Raw genomic sequence first — 16,425 nt, forward strand, 5'->3', positions numbered from 1 at the left:
TGAATGGGGAGGGGAAAGAAGATCTACATGTACTTATTTTCTGAAAATTGAATTGTACATGGGAATAATATAGGGCCTTTTCACACGTAAATCTTGAATCATCATTGTAATGATGATTGCAATTTGTCTTTAGAATCATCGGACCTTTCACACGGAAAATTTGAACCGTAATTAAAGTGAAACTTAATTGGAATTCACCTCTGGAGAAGAATTTGAATTTGTGATTGTAATTCGTCAGCCTTATTTTTCGCTGGAATCATCGTTCAAATTATGATTTTTCTTTACCGTGTGAAAGGGCGGATAGAATCACATTACCAACAGCATGCCTTTCTTTTTGTGCTCTTTTGTTTTTCTTTTCCCTTCCTCTTTTTCTTCATTTTTTTCTACTTTTTTTTTTAACATGACTTGAAAAAGCATGAGGCCGCCCCTGTTCCTAGATCTTTACCCATGATGCAATGTTGCCATGGACTGCTCACCTGCCACCCCCCCCCCCCCCTGCTGAGTATAGCCGAGAATGTTACTGTCATCCCTTTGATTTAAAGTAAAATGTACCAGCAAACACATAAACCGATAGGAATTCCAATTCCCCCAGATATAATGGAAGCGCTTTTTCATTCGAACACACAATTGTAGCTGTGTACATGTAGGCATTTGAGCCTTTCACTGAGTTGACCATGGTGTTGCATTCCTATTGGACAAAAAAAAACACTGAATTCTTCAGAATTTGTGTAAGGATATTACAAAGCTTTTTATGCATTGCAGAGTACAGTACTTTTAATGGGATTTATTTGCCATTATCACTACTATTCTATCCTAAACTTTTTCTTTCAGAATCAATGTTGGAGGCAAGCTATTAACGAATCACTTGAAAGAGATCATCTCGTACCGTCAGCTTCATGTCATGGACGAGACGTACGTGATGAACCAAGTTAAGGAAGATGTATGCTACGTGTCGTCGCAATTCTACCAGGACATGGAAGTTGCAAAGTGAGTTCTTAGCAGTGCACTGAAGTTTTTCATCTTAACATTAACAATTTTTTTATACAGTGCGTCCCACAAAAATGGAAACCCGTTTTCAGAGATAGAATTCACAATTATTAAATACGTTTTTACCATAAATTCGATACTTATGGTAAAGATTGGAATCTCATCTCTAATTCGAAACCAACAGCTTAGCAAATTGTTCATGCATGGCAGATAACAAACAATAAATATTGAGACGTATCAGAAACGATTTGCACAGAAACTCGCATGTGAATCTGAATCCACTCTCATTTTAGGGATCAGTGAGAAAATCTTAACAAAGAATACAAAAGAAATGCTAATGAGCCAATCGTCAAATAAGCATGATCTTCGTATCACAAACTAATCTTGTCCTAATTTTCAGCACAACCTGGTTTTGACATTAAAATTTTAAACTCGTCTTGCTCGTTAATGTTTGAAGTGTTCATCTCATATTAGGTATCAAAATAAAGAGGAATGATTGAATCATCTGATTATGTATTTGAATGAAGTAATTCATTTGCCTTATAAGAATAAATACATTGGAATCCTGGTTTCCGTTTTACTGATACGCACTGTTATATAAAAATCAAAAGCACACAAGGGCTGTTATCGTTAAGAAAATTCTCTGTCGATACAGTGCCGGCCGCGGGAAACGTCACAGTGCCCCCTAGGGCGAACGCGGTAGCCCGTTGCGGACATTTGAGGGGAGCGGACGAGGGAAGACGCCCGCGTCCGCTCCCCTAGGACATGAGTGCCCTAGGGGAGCGCCCGAGGATAGTGCCTGCGTCTATCCTAGGGTGTTTCCCTAGGATGTTCGGCCGTGCATTCTTGGTCGAAAGAGGAGGTCTGATTTGACACATTCGTTCAAGACTGCATGTGATTTTTATCTCATATCAAGCATAAGTTTTCGATAATTTATCGTGGATAAAATCTGTTATGAAAATTACAAAGTTTTGGGTTGATAACTGGGATTTTAGGCTTTTCACCGAATTACTTATTGTGTTCGATTACACACTGGCACCAGCGTAAAGGGTCCTTTCCTATACATGTATATGAATATTCTCCCGTGGTGTCCGTTATTTCATTCACTGACATGGTTAGTCGTGATCGTAAATGAGTTTTTGACGAAGGAGCAGGTATTTGTCGATGTTGACCCTACATTCCAGAGGTCGTCCTAGAACTATTTACTCTATTCTTTCCCTACATGGTCATCCTTTTTTATATACCCTGACATGCCTTTCAGGCGCGGATCTACGATATGCAGATAAAAGGGAGAAGAAGAAAGCAAAAATGAAAGAAAAGGCGAAAATGAAGGGATGGATTGAAGACGAGAAGGAAAGAGATAAGAAAAATAGAAAAAGTGAGAATAGGGGAAAGGGGAGAAAGAGAAAATAGAGGGGGGGGGGCGAAGAGGAGAAAGAGGGAGAGGGGGTAAAGAAAAGAAATAAGGAAAAGGTAAAATGGAGAAGAAAACAGAGGGGATAAAAAAGGGAAGGTGAGGCAGAAAGAAAAGAGGGAAAAGGAGAAAAGGAAAATAGATTGAAAATCGAAGGTGAGAAGAAGAAACAAAGGAAGGACAGAATGAGAAAGAGAGAATGATAAGGAGGGGGAAATTGAATAAAATGAAGAAGGGAGACATAATAAAATGGAGTAAAAAAGCGAAAAAGGGAAGAGAAGGAAGGGCGCAGGAAAAGGTAAGAAGTACAGGGGACAATAGAAGTGGGACTTAAGAAAAAGTAGAGGAAAAGAGAGAAAGTGGGAAGAAAAAATTGGGAATTTGTCCAGATTTTCATGTCAGAAAATACGTTAGTAACTCGCATCTGCCCATTTTTACGCTGATGACAAGTATTGAACATTCTTGCGCTGGTGGTAGTGGTGATTTTTTACCTGATTGCTAAGAAAGCATGAATGCTTGTAAGCAAGCAACCAGAGGACCGACGGTTTAAGGTCCTCTCCGAAGGACCTGGTACTGAGGATTAATGCCTTACCAAAGGGCACTAGCGCACCAAGTGGGAATCGAACCCGGGTCACCGGAATACAAGTCCCCTGCTTTACCGACTGAGCTATCGCGCCTCCAACTCTTGTAATTATTTTCTCTCACCATGCTCACAATTTCCTGCTCTCGTTGCATCAATTAAAAACTTGTCCCGAATTAACATCCGTCATTCAAGAAAGAAGAAAGAAAAAGGCAAAAAGGAAGGGATGGAGGGAAAATGAGAAGGAAATAGAAAAAGTGAGAGAAGCAGAAGGGAGCGAAGAAACGAAGGGGAAAGGGGAGAAAGAGAAAATAGAGGGGGCTTAATGTTTCATGGTAATATGGATACCATATAGTTCTGCAGTACTTAGTTATGAAACTTGTTTTACTCAGTAATGCTCACGCGTGATGATTAAAAGGATTTTCGACTATATAAAGGTGAACCGGGACGGGGCTTTCATTCTTTAACTTGGCTTGACTGACTCCTTTGTTCCCCCAAAAGAATTGTTAGGTTTGATAGTTAGCGTTTGCGTGAGCACCCACCAAAACTCGTAACAAAAGAAAAGAATGGTTTGTATAGCTGCTCCATTCTTGCTTTGTCGGCAAGTGATAATTAACTCGTTAAGTACCCATTCCACACACTACGTCATAGTAGCTTTCGAAAACATACTTTTACTAGGGTATGTGTTTAAACATTGAAGCTAAATGCGCTAGAAATTTTTTAAATAGTTACATTATGTAAATAGCTTTTGTTGCTTTGCTCTGAAGCGCATTGAGCATCCAATCAAGATGGAAAGTGCGCTTTACAAATGCCATGTATTATTATTTTTAGCTGCCATATAACACTGAATTCTGTATTATACCAAGTTGTGACTTGGTTTTATCATTCCAATTCATATAACAAAGTATATTTCTTCCTTCTTCTCATTTATTATTTCCACCACTTTCATCTCTTCCCAATTCGAATATCTACCAATGTAACTTAAAAACCGCAATAGAGTGCAGGTAATGTAATCAGATGTTTTAGCAAAAAGATAAATCTGTTCCGTCTGTTACATTTAGGTAAATGTATACTTTTTATAGGGTGAGGGTTTTAGAGACCCGATTTGAACCGAAATGAAAAGAACATCCTCATTTATTGTTGTTAACGCATCAACAAATTAATCCCCCCCCCCCCCATTTCTATGAACATCCTGTCATAAATTGGGAAGCGGATGTGATCAAAAGAGATCAAAGGTGTGGGCGGGGAGCAAGACTCTACCAGACTGTTGACAATAACAAAAGACCCAAATAACAAATCGATGAGCACAACCAGTTTTGCTGGTGTTCGCTTTTTGCACGTCTACTTTGTATGATCTTGGTCATACTAGTATTCGTTTTCACGTACCTTTCATTCCCTTTATTAGGGTTTTATCAACCATGTCAACGAATTGACGATCCCAATATTGACCGCACGTTTGTTTTAACATAATGAGAATTCGCAAATGCCCTTGATATTCATAATTCTGTTTTATTTTAAGTTTGTCATTAATGTTTGTTAACATTCACTCTGTTAATAACTTGTCAATTTTGATTTACAAAAAAAAATCAAGTCTGCTTATTAATGTCTTTTGTCTATTTTAATTATTTTTTGTTGTTGATATGCCTTTCTTTCTTCTTTCCTGATTCCACCCTGTGCACCCCGTTAAAACTCAAGGAAGAATGTTTCAAATGTTTTCTAGTTCTTACACTGTTCATAATAAGGAGATGGGATTAGGTGTAAAGTTCACGCTGAAGGGAGAGGAATGGGTACGTATGGAGAGAAAACAAAATTATCACAAAAGATAAAGAATTGATCTCCATGACATTAAATCACAATTGTGTCCTATTTTTTTAAACAAGTTTGTATGATACATGTATGCCTCCCACGTAAGGCGTAAGGAAAATAAGTTTACCAAATGCATCAAATTAGATTAATTGATTAGATTCATTGCGGTAAATGAAAAACAATAAATTCGATGTTCCAGCAAGGGTGACCAGATTTCACAAAATTAAATACGGGACAATCGACAAAGCACTATGTACCATCGGATCGACCGAGCCAGGCCAAAAAATCAACAAAAAGGCTACACAATGTTAGACTTGTTAACAAAATATATTAAGAAAGGGGAAGGGAGGGTGAGCGGAAGAAACAAAAGAGAAAAAAAAATGAGGAAAGAAAAAAATAAGGAAAAATTAAAAGGAAAAAAGTTTGAATAAAAGGATGAAAGAAAGAATAAAAGACAGATAACAGTTTCCGTCATTACTTGAAATGAATAAAGAAAGAAAGAATTAAAATAAAGGAAGGGAAGATGAATAAATGTGTGAAAGAAAAAACATAAGGAGAGAAAAGAGAAAAGTAAGAAAAATGGAGGAAAAGAGAAAGAAAGAAAGAAAAAGAATTCCTTCATTATTTGAAAGAAACAAAGACAGAAGAAAACATGAAGGAAGGAAGAAAGGAAAGAGGGAATAAGGGAAAACAGAAATGAAAAAATGAAAGAAAAGAAAACAAATAACATCTAAAAAAAAAAATCTAGAATAGATTCTGATCACGCTAGTTTAAAAATATAATGGTCTATCACAACATAACCAAAGTACATGCACATGTAAACATAATGCAATGTACGTAACCTAGGGTACCCGAGGATAAGTGCGGGCACGGCCAATATTATATAGCACGCAGGAAACTGCGGGCGCGGCTAAACACCCTAGGGGGCTCCCCTTGAATACCCTCGGTTAGACGCAAAAGCCCCCTAGGGTGTTTGCGTGCTCGGGCGTGACGTTTCCTGCGGCCGGCACTGTATATCGCTAAAAATATCTCATCGACAAAAGTACATAATTAATACGCATTTTTTATGCATTATAGCGATAACACAATACTCGCGTTGGTCAAAATTTGTATCTGCCACTGTACATGTACCAAGAATGCTTTAAAATCCGCGTTCATAGGATGTAAACGATTACATAACATCTTTTAACAAACATATTTAGCATAAATACATCCTCACCTTTCACGTTATTAGCATTATTTTAGGGTTGGATGAAGTTTTATTGATAATTTGGGGGCATTTTTGACATCGTTCTGGGCTGTCTACATCTTTCGCCTATCCGCCATTTTGATATCATGCTGTAGGCCTACATCTTCAAACGTGTGCTGCCTTCTACGTTGGTACTTCACTAAATTTGAGCTTGCGCTTGTGAATATTTTCTATATACGATCAAATGGAGTTGAGTGCAGTCACAATGTTTGGATTGTGATGATTATAGCGAAGTGAGATCACGTTTTGTGGCTAGTAAATATTTGTATTTTGTTGAAATTTTGGAGTAATTTCTGTTGCTGTTCTATGCATTTTGAGGAAAAAAAGTCATCAGGAACCATAAAAAAGTGAAATTCATGCATTTTATATTACATAACATATTGGGCACCTGCTCGTTTATTACATCATAAATCCTAAACTCGAAATTCTAACAACTTTCTTGATCCTTAACGGATTTTCCTCAAATCTTCACCAATTTTTGTCTCACCTGCATAGCAGAGTGAGACTATAGGCGCCGCTTTTCCGACGGCGGCGGCGGCGGCGTCAACACCAAATCTTAACCTGAGGTTAAGTTTTTGAAATGACAGCATAACTTAGAAAGTATATGGACCTAGTTCATGAAACTTGGCCATAAGGTTAATCAAGTATTACTGAACATCCTGCCTGAGTTTCATGTCACATGACCAAGGTCAAAGGTCATTTAGGGTCAATGAACTTAGACCATGTTGGGGGAATCAACATCAAAATCTTAACCTAAGGTTAAGTTTTTGAAATGTCATCATAACTTAGAAAATATATGGACCTAGTTCATGAAACTTATACATAAAGTTAATCAAGTATCACTGAACATCCTGCTTGAGTTTCACATCACATGACCAAGGTCAAAGGTCATTTAGGGTCAATGAACTTTGGCCGAATTGGGGGTATCTGTTGAATTACCATCATAACTTTGAATGTTTATGGATCTGATTCATGAAACTTGGACATAATAGTAATCAAGTATTACTGAACATCCTGTGCAAGTTTCAGGTCACATGATCAAGGTCAAAGGTCATTTAGGGTCAATGAACTTTGGCCAAATTGGGGTATTTGTTGAATTACAGCCATAAATTTGAAAGTGTGTTGGTCTAGTTCATAAAACTTGGACATAATAGTAATCGAGTATCACTGAACATCCTGTGCGAGTTTCAGGTCACATGATCAAGGTCAAAGGTCATGTAAGGTCAAAGAACTTTGGCCACGTTGGGGGTATTTGTTGAATTGCCATCATATCTCTATAAGTGTATTGGTCTAGTTCATAAAACGTGGAAATAAGAGTAACCAAGTATCACTGAACATCTTGTGCGAGTTATAGTAGTTTTCAAAATCAGCACTGCTGCTATATTGAATCGCGTGATGCAGGTGAGACGGCCAGAGGCATTCCACTTGTTGTTATTAATTTTTCTGCTATTTATAAATACAACAAACTTTTCTTCAGGGTGAATTTCCCCTTTAATTGTTACAAATTTGTGTTGTTCTCAGATTGAAAGGAGCAGAAAATACGGTTTGCCGGGATTATGTCCTTCCTGATTTTCACTCCGTCAAAAGGGGCTTTGTCAAAGAAGAAGCGTTTGGAAAGCAGAACCCCAATGAGCAGGTATAGTCTCCATTTTTTCTTCTCCATTTTTTGTTTCTGCTTTAGGGCAAGAGCAAACTCGCCTATACTGTGTGTGGTCTCTCACTGACTATAAAGAGCTAGTCTTGAAGTATCCATTCTATCTAATACATAATAAAAATACAGAGACTAGATTAGCCTACAATTTTAGGGAAAATGAAATGTTTTGAGTGTTAAGTACTTGTTTTGCTACTTGCTTACATAGTTATTACACTATGAATGTATTGATTAGTGTTTTTGGATTTACAGTCAGACCTCTCTTATCCGGACACGTTGGGACCAGCACCAATCCAGATTAGGGATTTATCCGGATCTGGGAGACCCAATAATAAATACACGCAGCTGCCTCCCCAATAGCTACATGTACATGTAGTGGGCGTATGTTACACAGACAGTACTCACTTCCCCATGTACCAAGTTAGATTGAAAAAAAAAATCTCAGCAAGTGTGTGTCCGGATAATAGAGAGAACGGGATAAGGGGAGGCCAGATAAGAGAGGTCAGACTGTATTATCATTCAGGTGATAATATCATTCAAGTTTAATGATTTGTTGTTTTTGTTGTTGTTGTGTTTGTGGTAACTGTCAATGCACTCTACTTTGGAAGTTATTCTTCCAATGCCTGTTATGAGGAATGCCAAATCTTGATACTAATGGTGTTCACTCCAAAAGAATTAATCATGCTTCTCGATCGTGCATATTGTATTGTTTGATTATTTCAACACCAAAGAAGGAAAATTTGCAATCACTGGTGATGTGGTCAGGGTGCTACATAACTTTTTCAAAGCACTTGCCCAGTCGGGCAAGTAAAATTTTAAATAGTTGGAATATACTTGCCCCAAAATCTATTTCACTTGCCCGAAAAAATCCTTGAAATTTTTTTTACCTCTTCAATGGATAGTTATGCGGTTATTTGAACCATTTACCTTTTTCTCTCTTTTTGAAATGAACCCTTCTACCTTGTTATTGCGTTTCTTTTTCCAAAGTGATTTTATCTTACTAAATAGGTTCATTATAATATTGCGGAATGAAATAATCGCTAGAGGGTATTCATTTGTCTCGCAATCTACTATGGTCAACAAGGAAATTCGTGATCACTCTCGCAAAAAGTGTTCACTGGCTTTCTAGGAAATTCGTGATCACTCTCGCAAAAAGTGTTCACTAGCTTACAAGTTCACGAGCTTTCGAGTGCCGCTGCAACTCTTTATCAAGTGACTTTTTCTCTCTTTTTGATAAAGAGTTGCAGCGACACTCGAAAGCTCGTGAACTTGTAAGCTAGTGAACACTTTTTGCGAGAGTGATCACGAATTTCCTAGAAAGCCAGTGAACACTTTTTGCGAGAGTGATCACGAATTTCCTTGTTGACCATAGTAGATTGCGAGACAAATGAATACCCTCTAGCAATGATTTTATCTTGTCTGCCATGACCAAAATTAGGGTCAATATCATATCATATTGACCCTAATTTTGGTCATTCTACTGTGAGAATTTTGCTTGCCCAATTCGGGCAAGTAGTTTTGGTCTTTACTTCAAAACACTTGCCCAACTCTAACTTTTACTTGCCCCAGGCAATCGGGCAAGTGCTTATGTAGCACCCTGGATGTGGTATATATTTTAGCAAACGAAAACTAAACAAATACATAAGATAAAGATAATAAAAATTTGAAATACAGTTATTCACTCCAGCCTACTAGTACATTAATTTTTTTCCTACAGACTGTACGCATGAACAATGAGCGTTTCGCTGTTCCTGAAATACTCTTCCATCCATCAGACATCAGTATACAAGAAAAGGGAATCAGCGAATCAATTGTCCATTCCATCAATGCTACACCAAAAGGTAAAAGGGTGACCTAGTTTTACTGTCTTACTTTTTCATTTATTGCAAACTATGGTTTTTCACAATGTACCCTGGGGTATTTTTTTTTTTAAAGATAAATGGGGCTTCTTTAGTGTTGTGTTGGGATCGTTCTATTCAGATTGGTAGCATCAATGATGACGCAGGAATGTTCCATGTACAATACAATCAAGAAACTTTATTAATAATCAATTTTCAGCAGTAACATATCTAGATAGAGTTGTAAAGAATATCATAATGTAGATCTTAACTCTGTGATGATCTCAGCTTGCCTTACCCTCAACCCTTGGATGCACCCAATATATAATCAAGCTTCAACACAAATTATAATCCAAGGGTTTGGGTATAGGACAAAAGGGGGTTTAGTTATTGGGAAGGGGAAGACAGTTCTTCTCTGATAAGGGTTTTTTGAAACTATTAACAATAAAGGGTTTTTATTAGCTTGGATTAAATAATTAATAAGGGTTCTTAGAAGGGGGTATGACATCAAGGGATGGTTCTGAGAAGGGGGTATGGAAATTATGCTGTCTAGACTATATGTATGTAGTGATTTATACAACCACTACATGACATTAGGTTGAGTTATTGCCTTTTGTTTTTTTTTCTTTATGATAAGCCTGAAATAAAATTGAATCTGCATTCAATAATTTTTATATGATTTGTAAATGCCTTTCACAAGTTATATGATTCTTCTCCAGGGGCCCGTTGTAGAAAGAATTGCAATCAAAAGTAATTCAAAAAATCTTGCTCAACTTGATTTTCAGCCAATGAAGCACCCGTATTCGGGACTTGCCCTTGATATTTTGACTTGCGTTTAAATGCAACTCTTTCTGCAACAGGCGCCTGATCATATATTTCAAAATAAAGGTAATACATGTACTTCAGAAAGTAGGTGATCATTTTTTTTTTGCCTGTGTAGCCCCCCAGAGCTGTTAACGTACATATGGAAATCAGTGAAGCACCATCAGTGAACAATTTCAAAACAAAATTTATAATACATCAATTCACTTAATAACAAGTACATCAGGGGGCTGTTTCAAAAAGCTGTTTGTAAGTTAAGAGTGACTCTTAAAACGACTGGTGATCCTTGTGGTAAATGATATTCACCATTAAATGTTCATTGGTGAATATTTAGCATGTAAGAAAGGTTCACCAGTCGTTCTTAAACTCGCTCTTAACTTACAAACAGCTTTATGAAACACCTCCCCCCCCCATCCGGTATCATAAGGCTTAGCAATCGATCATGGAGCTGATTTCTACGATTGATTGCATTGATTAATGTGTACGTTCAATCAGCTCCACCTTCGATCACCAAGCTTTATGTTTAAAGGGGAATCCAACCCAAATGAAAACTTGTTTTTATAAGGAAAAGAAAAATCGGACAAGTTGATAGGTGAAAGTTTGAACAATATTGGACAAACAACAAGAAAGTTATGAATTTTTAAAAGTTGTAAATATTGGTAATCACTATACCCATGGAGACTTCAAATTGGCCGCATATGGGATGTCATAGTGATGTAAGGCAAGGACTACTCTTTCATGTACTCCTGTACATATTATGGCTAAAATGTCATTTTTCCTAAAAGTTTTATTTCAAATTATATTTTTCTTTCATGAGGACATAAAACAATATACTACCTGGGTTATGTTTAGATTACTGCCCCAGGGGAATGGGTACTTAGGAGAAAACCACAAATCCCTGATAATAAAGTACATGGCCTATGGGAAAGTTGTCCTTGCCCCTTGTCATAATTTACTTCCCCAGTTGCCAATTTGAAATCTACATAGTATTAGTGATCTCAATTTTAAAACAGCTATAACTTTCTTATTGCTTGTCCGATTTCTTTCAAACTTTCACCATTCTGTTTAATTTATTTTTCTCCTTCCCAACACAACATTTTATGGCCAAGGCTGGAATCCCCTTTAAGGACCATGGAGCTCTTATAAGGTGCAGTAGAATATATACATTATTGATGAATAGCCTCTGCACTTTATGAAAGTACTTTATTATTATTTATCATTATCTTTATGTTATTTTTGACCCAGAAATGCATCCTCATCTTTACCGGAACATCGTCTTGACCGGAGGAAACTGCTCCTTTCCAGGATTCAAGGAGAGGGTTGAGAAGGATGTGAGATCTCTCGCACCTGTTGAGTATGGTGTCCAGGTCACGCTCCCACAAAAGTATGTTCCTCGATCAAGATTTATTGGTTCCATGACAATAAGCCAGTTCGTAGTTCCTTTCTGCGCATGAACAAAAGATTCCGCGCATGATCAGAGGAAGGTCATTTGTACTAAAGTGACATGGTGGTTTAAAATTCAATGAGATAAGCACCAACTTTGATGCCTTGATTATTCATATATTCTTTTGAATTGTGTCTTTCATTTACATAAAAAAACAACAACAATGCGTCCACGAACGACCGGTATTTCACAGTTTGCCAAGTACATTGTGCAAAATGCTATGGTATGCATTCAAAGTAGGAATGCAACAAATACCTTCATAAAGTCTTCATTGGTGTGCTATTCTAGTCACCTGGTCTATTCAATTTCTTCATCCTGCTATGTAAGGCATTCTTACGTAATATCTTCTTTGAAATCTGCCTATCATAATGAAAGAAATGAAAGGTCATTTGACCAAAATTGTCCATGAAGTAACTACGAACTGGTCTATTGCTTTAGAGACAATTGCTCCGCTATAAATTCCACACACTAAATCGAATGACCAACTTCAACCTTGGATTGGAGTAACTTTACAATCCAATGTCATAATTGATATAAGTGGAGCATTGTGGCCCAGTGGATTAGTCTCCGAACTTTTAAACAGAGGGTTGTTGGTTCAAATCCCAGCCATGGCGTAGTTTCCTTCAGCAAGAAATTTATCCATATTGTGCTGCACTCGACCCAGGTGAGGTAAATGGGTACCTGGCAGGAATAAATTCCTTGAAATGCCACCGCGCTGTAAAAGGCTGCGGGGCTACAGCCAGGGTAATAATATCCAAGTCCTTTGGAAGCGCATAGAGACGTTATTTATAATGTGTTATGCGCTATACAAGAACTGACTATTATTATATATGAGAGCAATGATTCTCAGTGTAGTGTTAGAACACACGCACACAAGATATTATATCATGTAGACCCTGTAATCGATTCATGACATTGGATTCTAAAGGTAAGCCCTTGGGGAGAACACTAATACCCTACCCTAACCCTACACCTAACATAAAATTCTTTGCAACCCTAACCCTATATTTTAGATTAAATTAAGCCTGGAGCAATTGTCGCAGGAACAAATGTCATGTCACCGATTAACACAGTCATGCTTTTTAATATTGAACTGTAGTTGGTATAGGCTGGTTTTTCACAATTTATTCATTTGTTTTGATAGTGATATTTTGTTGAATAGTTACAAAAAGAAATGAAGATTGATGATATCCTTACTATTGCTCTCTGGATTCTTTATTATAAATACAATTTTAAGAAACTTTTGGAAGTAAGAGGAAAACGATATGGTTTACCATTTTGAAGGAATTAAAATTCAGATTAGAAATTAAGGATGCCCTTATACAAAAAAACAAGAAATTTTTTGGCTTTCATTTTGAAAATTTATCTTTGTTTTTGTTAAACATGATGTGTACATGTATGCAATTTTTTTTTTTCAAATGCCAATGCTATGGATTGATGTAAGAAGGAAAAAAAAGAGTTACACAATCAATACATTTTTTTCTATTGAGCTGAGCAGGAGTGCTTTGGGCATATAAAGGCTCTAAGACACTGTTCTCATTATACTTTCTAAAACTGGTTTACTAGAAACCGGTTCAGGAAACCTGTTTGGAAGATCGCTTTGCTAGCGCTTCCATTTGATCACCCGAAAGTGGTTTTCAAAACCGAAATAAATCAAACTCTATCTTGAGTCATTTACCCCCCCCCCCCTGTTGCACCCACAAATGTAATAACGCCCACAAATGTAATAACGCCCACAAATGTAATAATTTCACCCACAAATGTAATAATGCACTTTACCCACAAATGCAATAATTTTTGATCGCCCACAAATGTAATAATGACTTTACCCACAAATGTAATAAATTTGAAGGGATTTTTGGCGAATCCGTTCTAAACTAAAATCCTATAGTAATGCGTTCATAAAGCACAAAAGTGCAGTCTTTTTTCCAGACCCGGTTAATAAAACATCATAGTACAAGTCCAAAGTCTTTTTTCAGACCCGGTTGTTTCAAAATTATAATATACGTCCAAAGTCTTTTTTCAGACCCGGTTGTTTCAAAAATTATAATATAAGTCCAAAGTCTTTTTCCAGACCCGGTTGTTTCAAAAATTATATTACATGTCCAAAGTCTTTTTTCCAGACCCGGTTGTTTCAAAATTAATAATATAAGTCCAAAGTCTTTTTTCCAGACCCGGTTGTTTCAAAAATTATAATATAAGTCCAAAGTCTTTTTTTCAGACCCGGTTGTTTAAAAAATTATAGTATAAGTCCAAAGTCTTTTTCCAGACCCGGTTGTTTCAAAAACTATAATATATGTCCAAAGTCTTTTTCCAGACCCAGTTGTTTAAAAAATCAAAATCACAATATAAGTCCAAAGTCTTTTTTCCAGACCCGGATGTTAAAAATATTTTAATATAAGTCCAAAGTCTTTTTTCAGACCTGTTTATTTCAAAAATTTTAATATAAGTCCATACTAAGATACGATAATGATATTCCAGTGGAATAAAAATGAGAATCGAGCTAAGTCTTTTTTCCAGACCCAGTTAATCAAAACTAGTGGAATTAAGGTCTTTGTTGTTGTTTTAACTTACAATGTATACGGCGTATATTGTGAATATATACTCTAAGGGTAAATTGAGAATCAAGCGTACTCTTTCCTCCAAACCTGGCTATTCAAAAAATTAATAAAAGAATTTAAATCTAAGACCAATTTTCCAAAGTTTCACCCAGTAAAAAATATGTCTTTATCCCACACCCATTTATTTTTAATAATACTACGACCAGGGGCGGAAATCTCTCCCAAAAGGTAGGGGGACAAGGGTCTGGAAAATTTGACAAGCAAAAAAAAGGTTATCACCCGAAAGTAACGTCATCTCGTCCTAAAATACATTTATAAAATACAAATTATTTCGATTTTGAATGATGAATTTCTTACCATCATAAAAGACAAGAAATAGTAGGGGGGACATTTGATAGTGTGTCCCCCCTACTATTTTGAATAGTAGGGGGACACATACGTCCCCCTGTCCCCCCTGAGATCCTTTCTCCAGACTTGGTTATTATTTAAAAAAAAATAGTTTTTACAAATATTCTAAAACGAATACCCAATAATCTAATTACTGTGGAATAACATGAAGACCGACTGTCGAAGATCGACTTTCCTCCAGACACAATTATTTCAAGAATAAAAAAAATCAATAAAACCCAACCCCCAACAACGAATCTGAGAACCAACAATCCTCCAAATTAAGACCATGCATATAGAAAAGCACATGTTAAGAGCGTTGTCTTTATTCGAGACCCAGTAATTTAAAAATGATTTTAACAATCTTAAAAACAAAAGACTTTGTCATATTCTTATTCTTGTGGAATAACACGAGTATTATGCTTAGTCTTTCGTCTAGACCCGGTAATTTAAAAGATAAACAAATATTGAAAGAAATCACAGCTAAGACCAATCTTCAAAATTAAACCCACTTAAAATGCTTGGGTTTAGAGTGTTGTCTTTAAACCTCACGCAGTTCTCTTAAAAATACAAATTAAGCGAAACATTAATCTTAAAACTTAGACCCCAGCATCTTCCAAACTATAAAACCCTTGTGATAACGCATACTTAATTTGACCAGACCAGTTTATCAAAAAAAAAGAACAAAAATTGTTTTACCCTCTTCCAGCCTAACATCCTGTCATCAAAACTTAGAGCCCGGGGAGCATTTCATGAAAGGAGTTGTCTGACGTTTTATCCGACACTTACCATGGTAGCACTGCTTCTAAGCCAATCAACATCAAGGACAGTTGTCAGATCTGACAACTTGTCGGACATTAATGTTGATGAAATACTCCCCCAATCATCTTATTCATGTTGAACAGGCACAAGAATATGTCTTAGTTATGAGGATTTCATTTATCTTATTTTTGAAAATGACAAGGTCTGGAATAAAGAAAACTCTCTAAGCTTTTATTTATTGAAGGTTCTTAGTTTGAAGGATAGTTGGGTCTTAGATTCTGTTATTCTTTTTAAATGATTTTGGTTATTTTGAAATAATTGGGTCTGGAGGAAAGACTACGCTATATTTCCATGTTTTTAAACATAAAGAGGATCTTGGGTCTTTGTTTGCTTTTTTATTATTACCAATTTATTATTATTATTCATCATTTCTTATTTGAAAGATCTGGGTCTGGAGGAAAGACTACGCTATATTTCCATGTTATTCAACATAAATAGGATCGTGGGTCTTTGTTGGCTTTATTTATTATTACTAATTTATTATTATTATTATCATTCATTTGTTATTTGAAAGATCTGGGTCTTGAGGAAAGACTACGCTATACTTCCATGTCATTCAACATAAATAGGATCGTGGGTCTTTGTTTGCTTTTTTATTATTACTAATTTATTATTATTATTATTCATTTGTTATTTGAAAGGTCTGGGTCTTAAGGAAAGACTACGCTATATTTCCATGTTATTCAACATATATAGGATCGTGGGTCTTTGTTTGCTTTTTTATTATTACTAATTTATTATTATTTTTATTCATTTGTTATTTGAAAGATCTGGATGAAAGACTACGCTATATTTCCATGTTGTTTAACATTAATAAGAGAGTTGGGGTCTTTGTTACTTTTCCACCAGTTTTAATTAACTGGG

The 16,425-nt window shown here is 36.2% G+C and overlaps 1 protein-coding gene across 2 annotated transcripts in view; it reads left to right on the plus strand.

Annotated features, from left to right (window-relative positions):
* Nucleotides 1–16,425, plus strand: part of LOC135157786 (actin-related protein 6-like) — a 37,283-nt gene that overhangs the window by 13,432 nt on the left and 7,426 nt on the right. For both annotated transcript variants that reach the window (XR_010296755.1, XM_064114674.1), the window contains exons 5-8: nt 832–987; nt 7,558–7,672; nt 9,405–9,528; nt 11,593–11,731. Coding sequence is in view for 1 of the 2 variants with exons in the window: in XM_064114674.1 (XP_063970744.1) it covers nt 832–987; nt 7,558–7,672; nt 9,405–9,528; nt 11,593–11,731 (534 nt within the window). In the remaining variant the exon portion in view is untranslated. The remainder of the gene's footprint in view (nt 1–831; nt 988–7,557; nt 7,673–9,404; nt 9,529–11,592; nt 11,732–16,425) is intronic.

The sequence above is a fragment of the Lytechinus pictus genome, unplaced genomic scaffold (assembly GCF_037042905.1).
Source record: "Lytechinus pictus isolate F3 Inbred unplaced genomic scaffold, Lp3.0 scaffold_20, whole genome shotgun sequence".
NCBI classification, from domain to species: domain Eukaryota; kingdom Metazoa; phylum Echinodermata; class Echinoidea; order Temnopleuroida; family Toxopneustidae; genus Lytechinus; species Lytechinus pictus.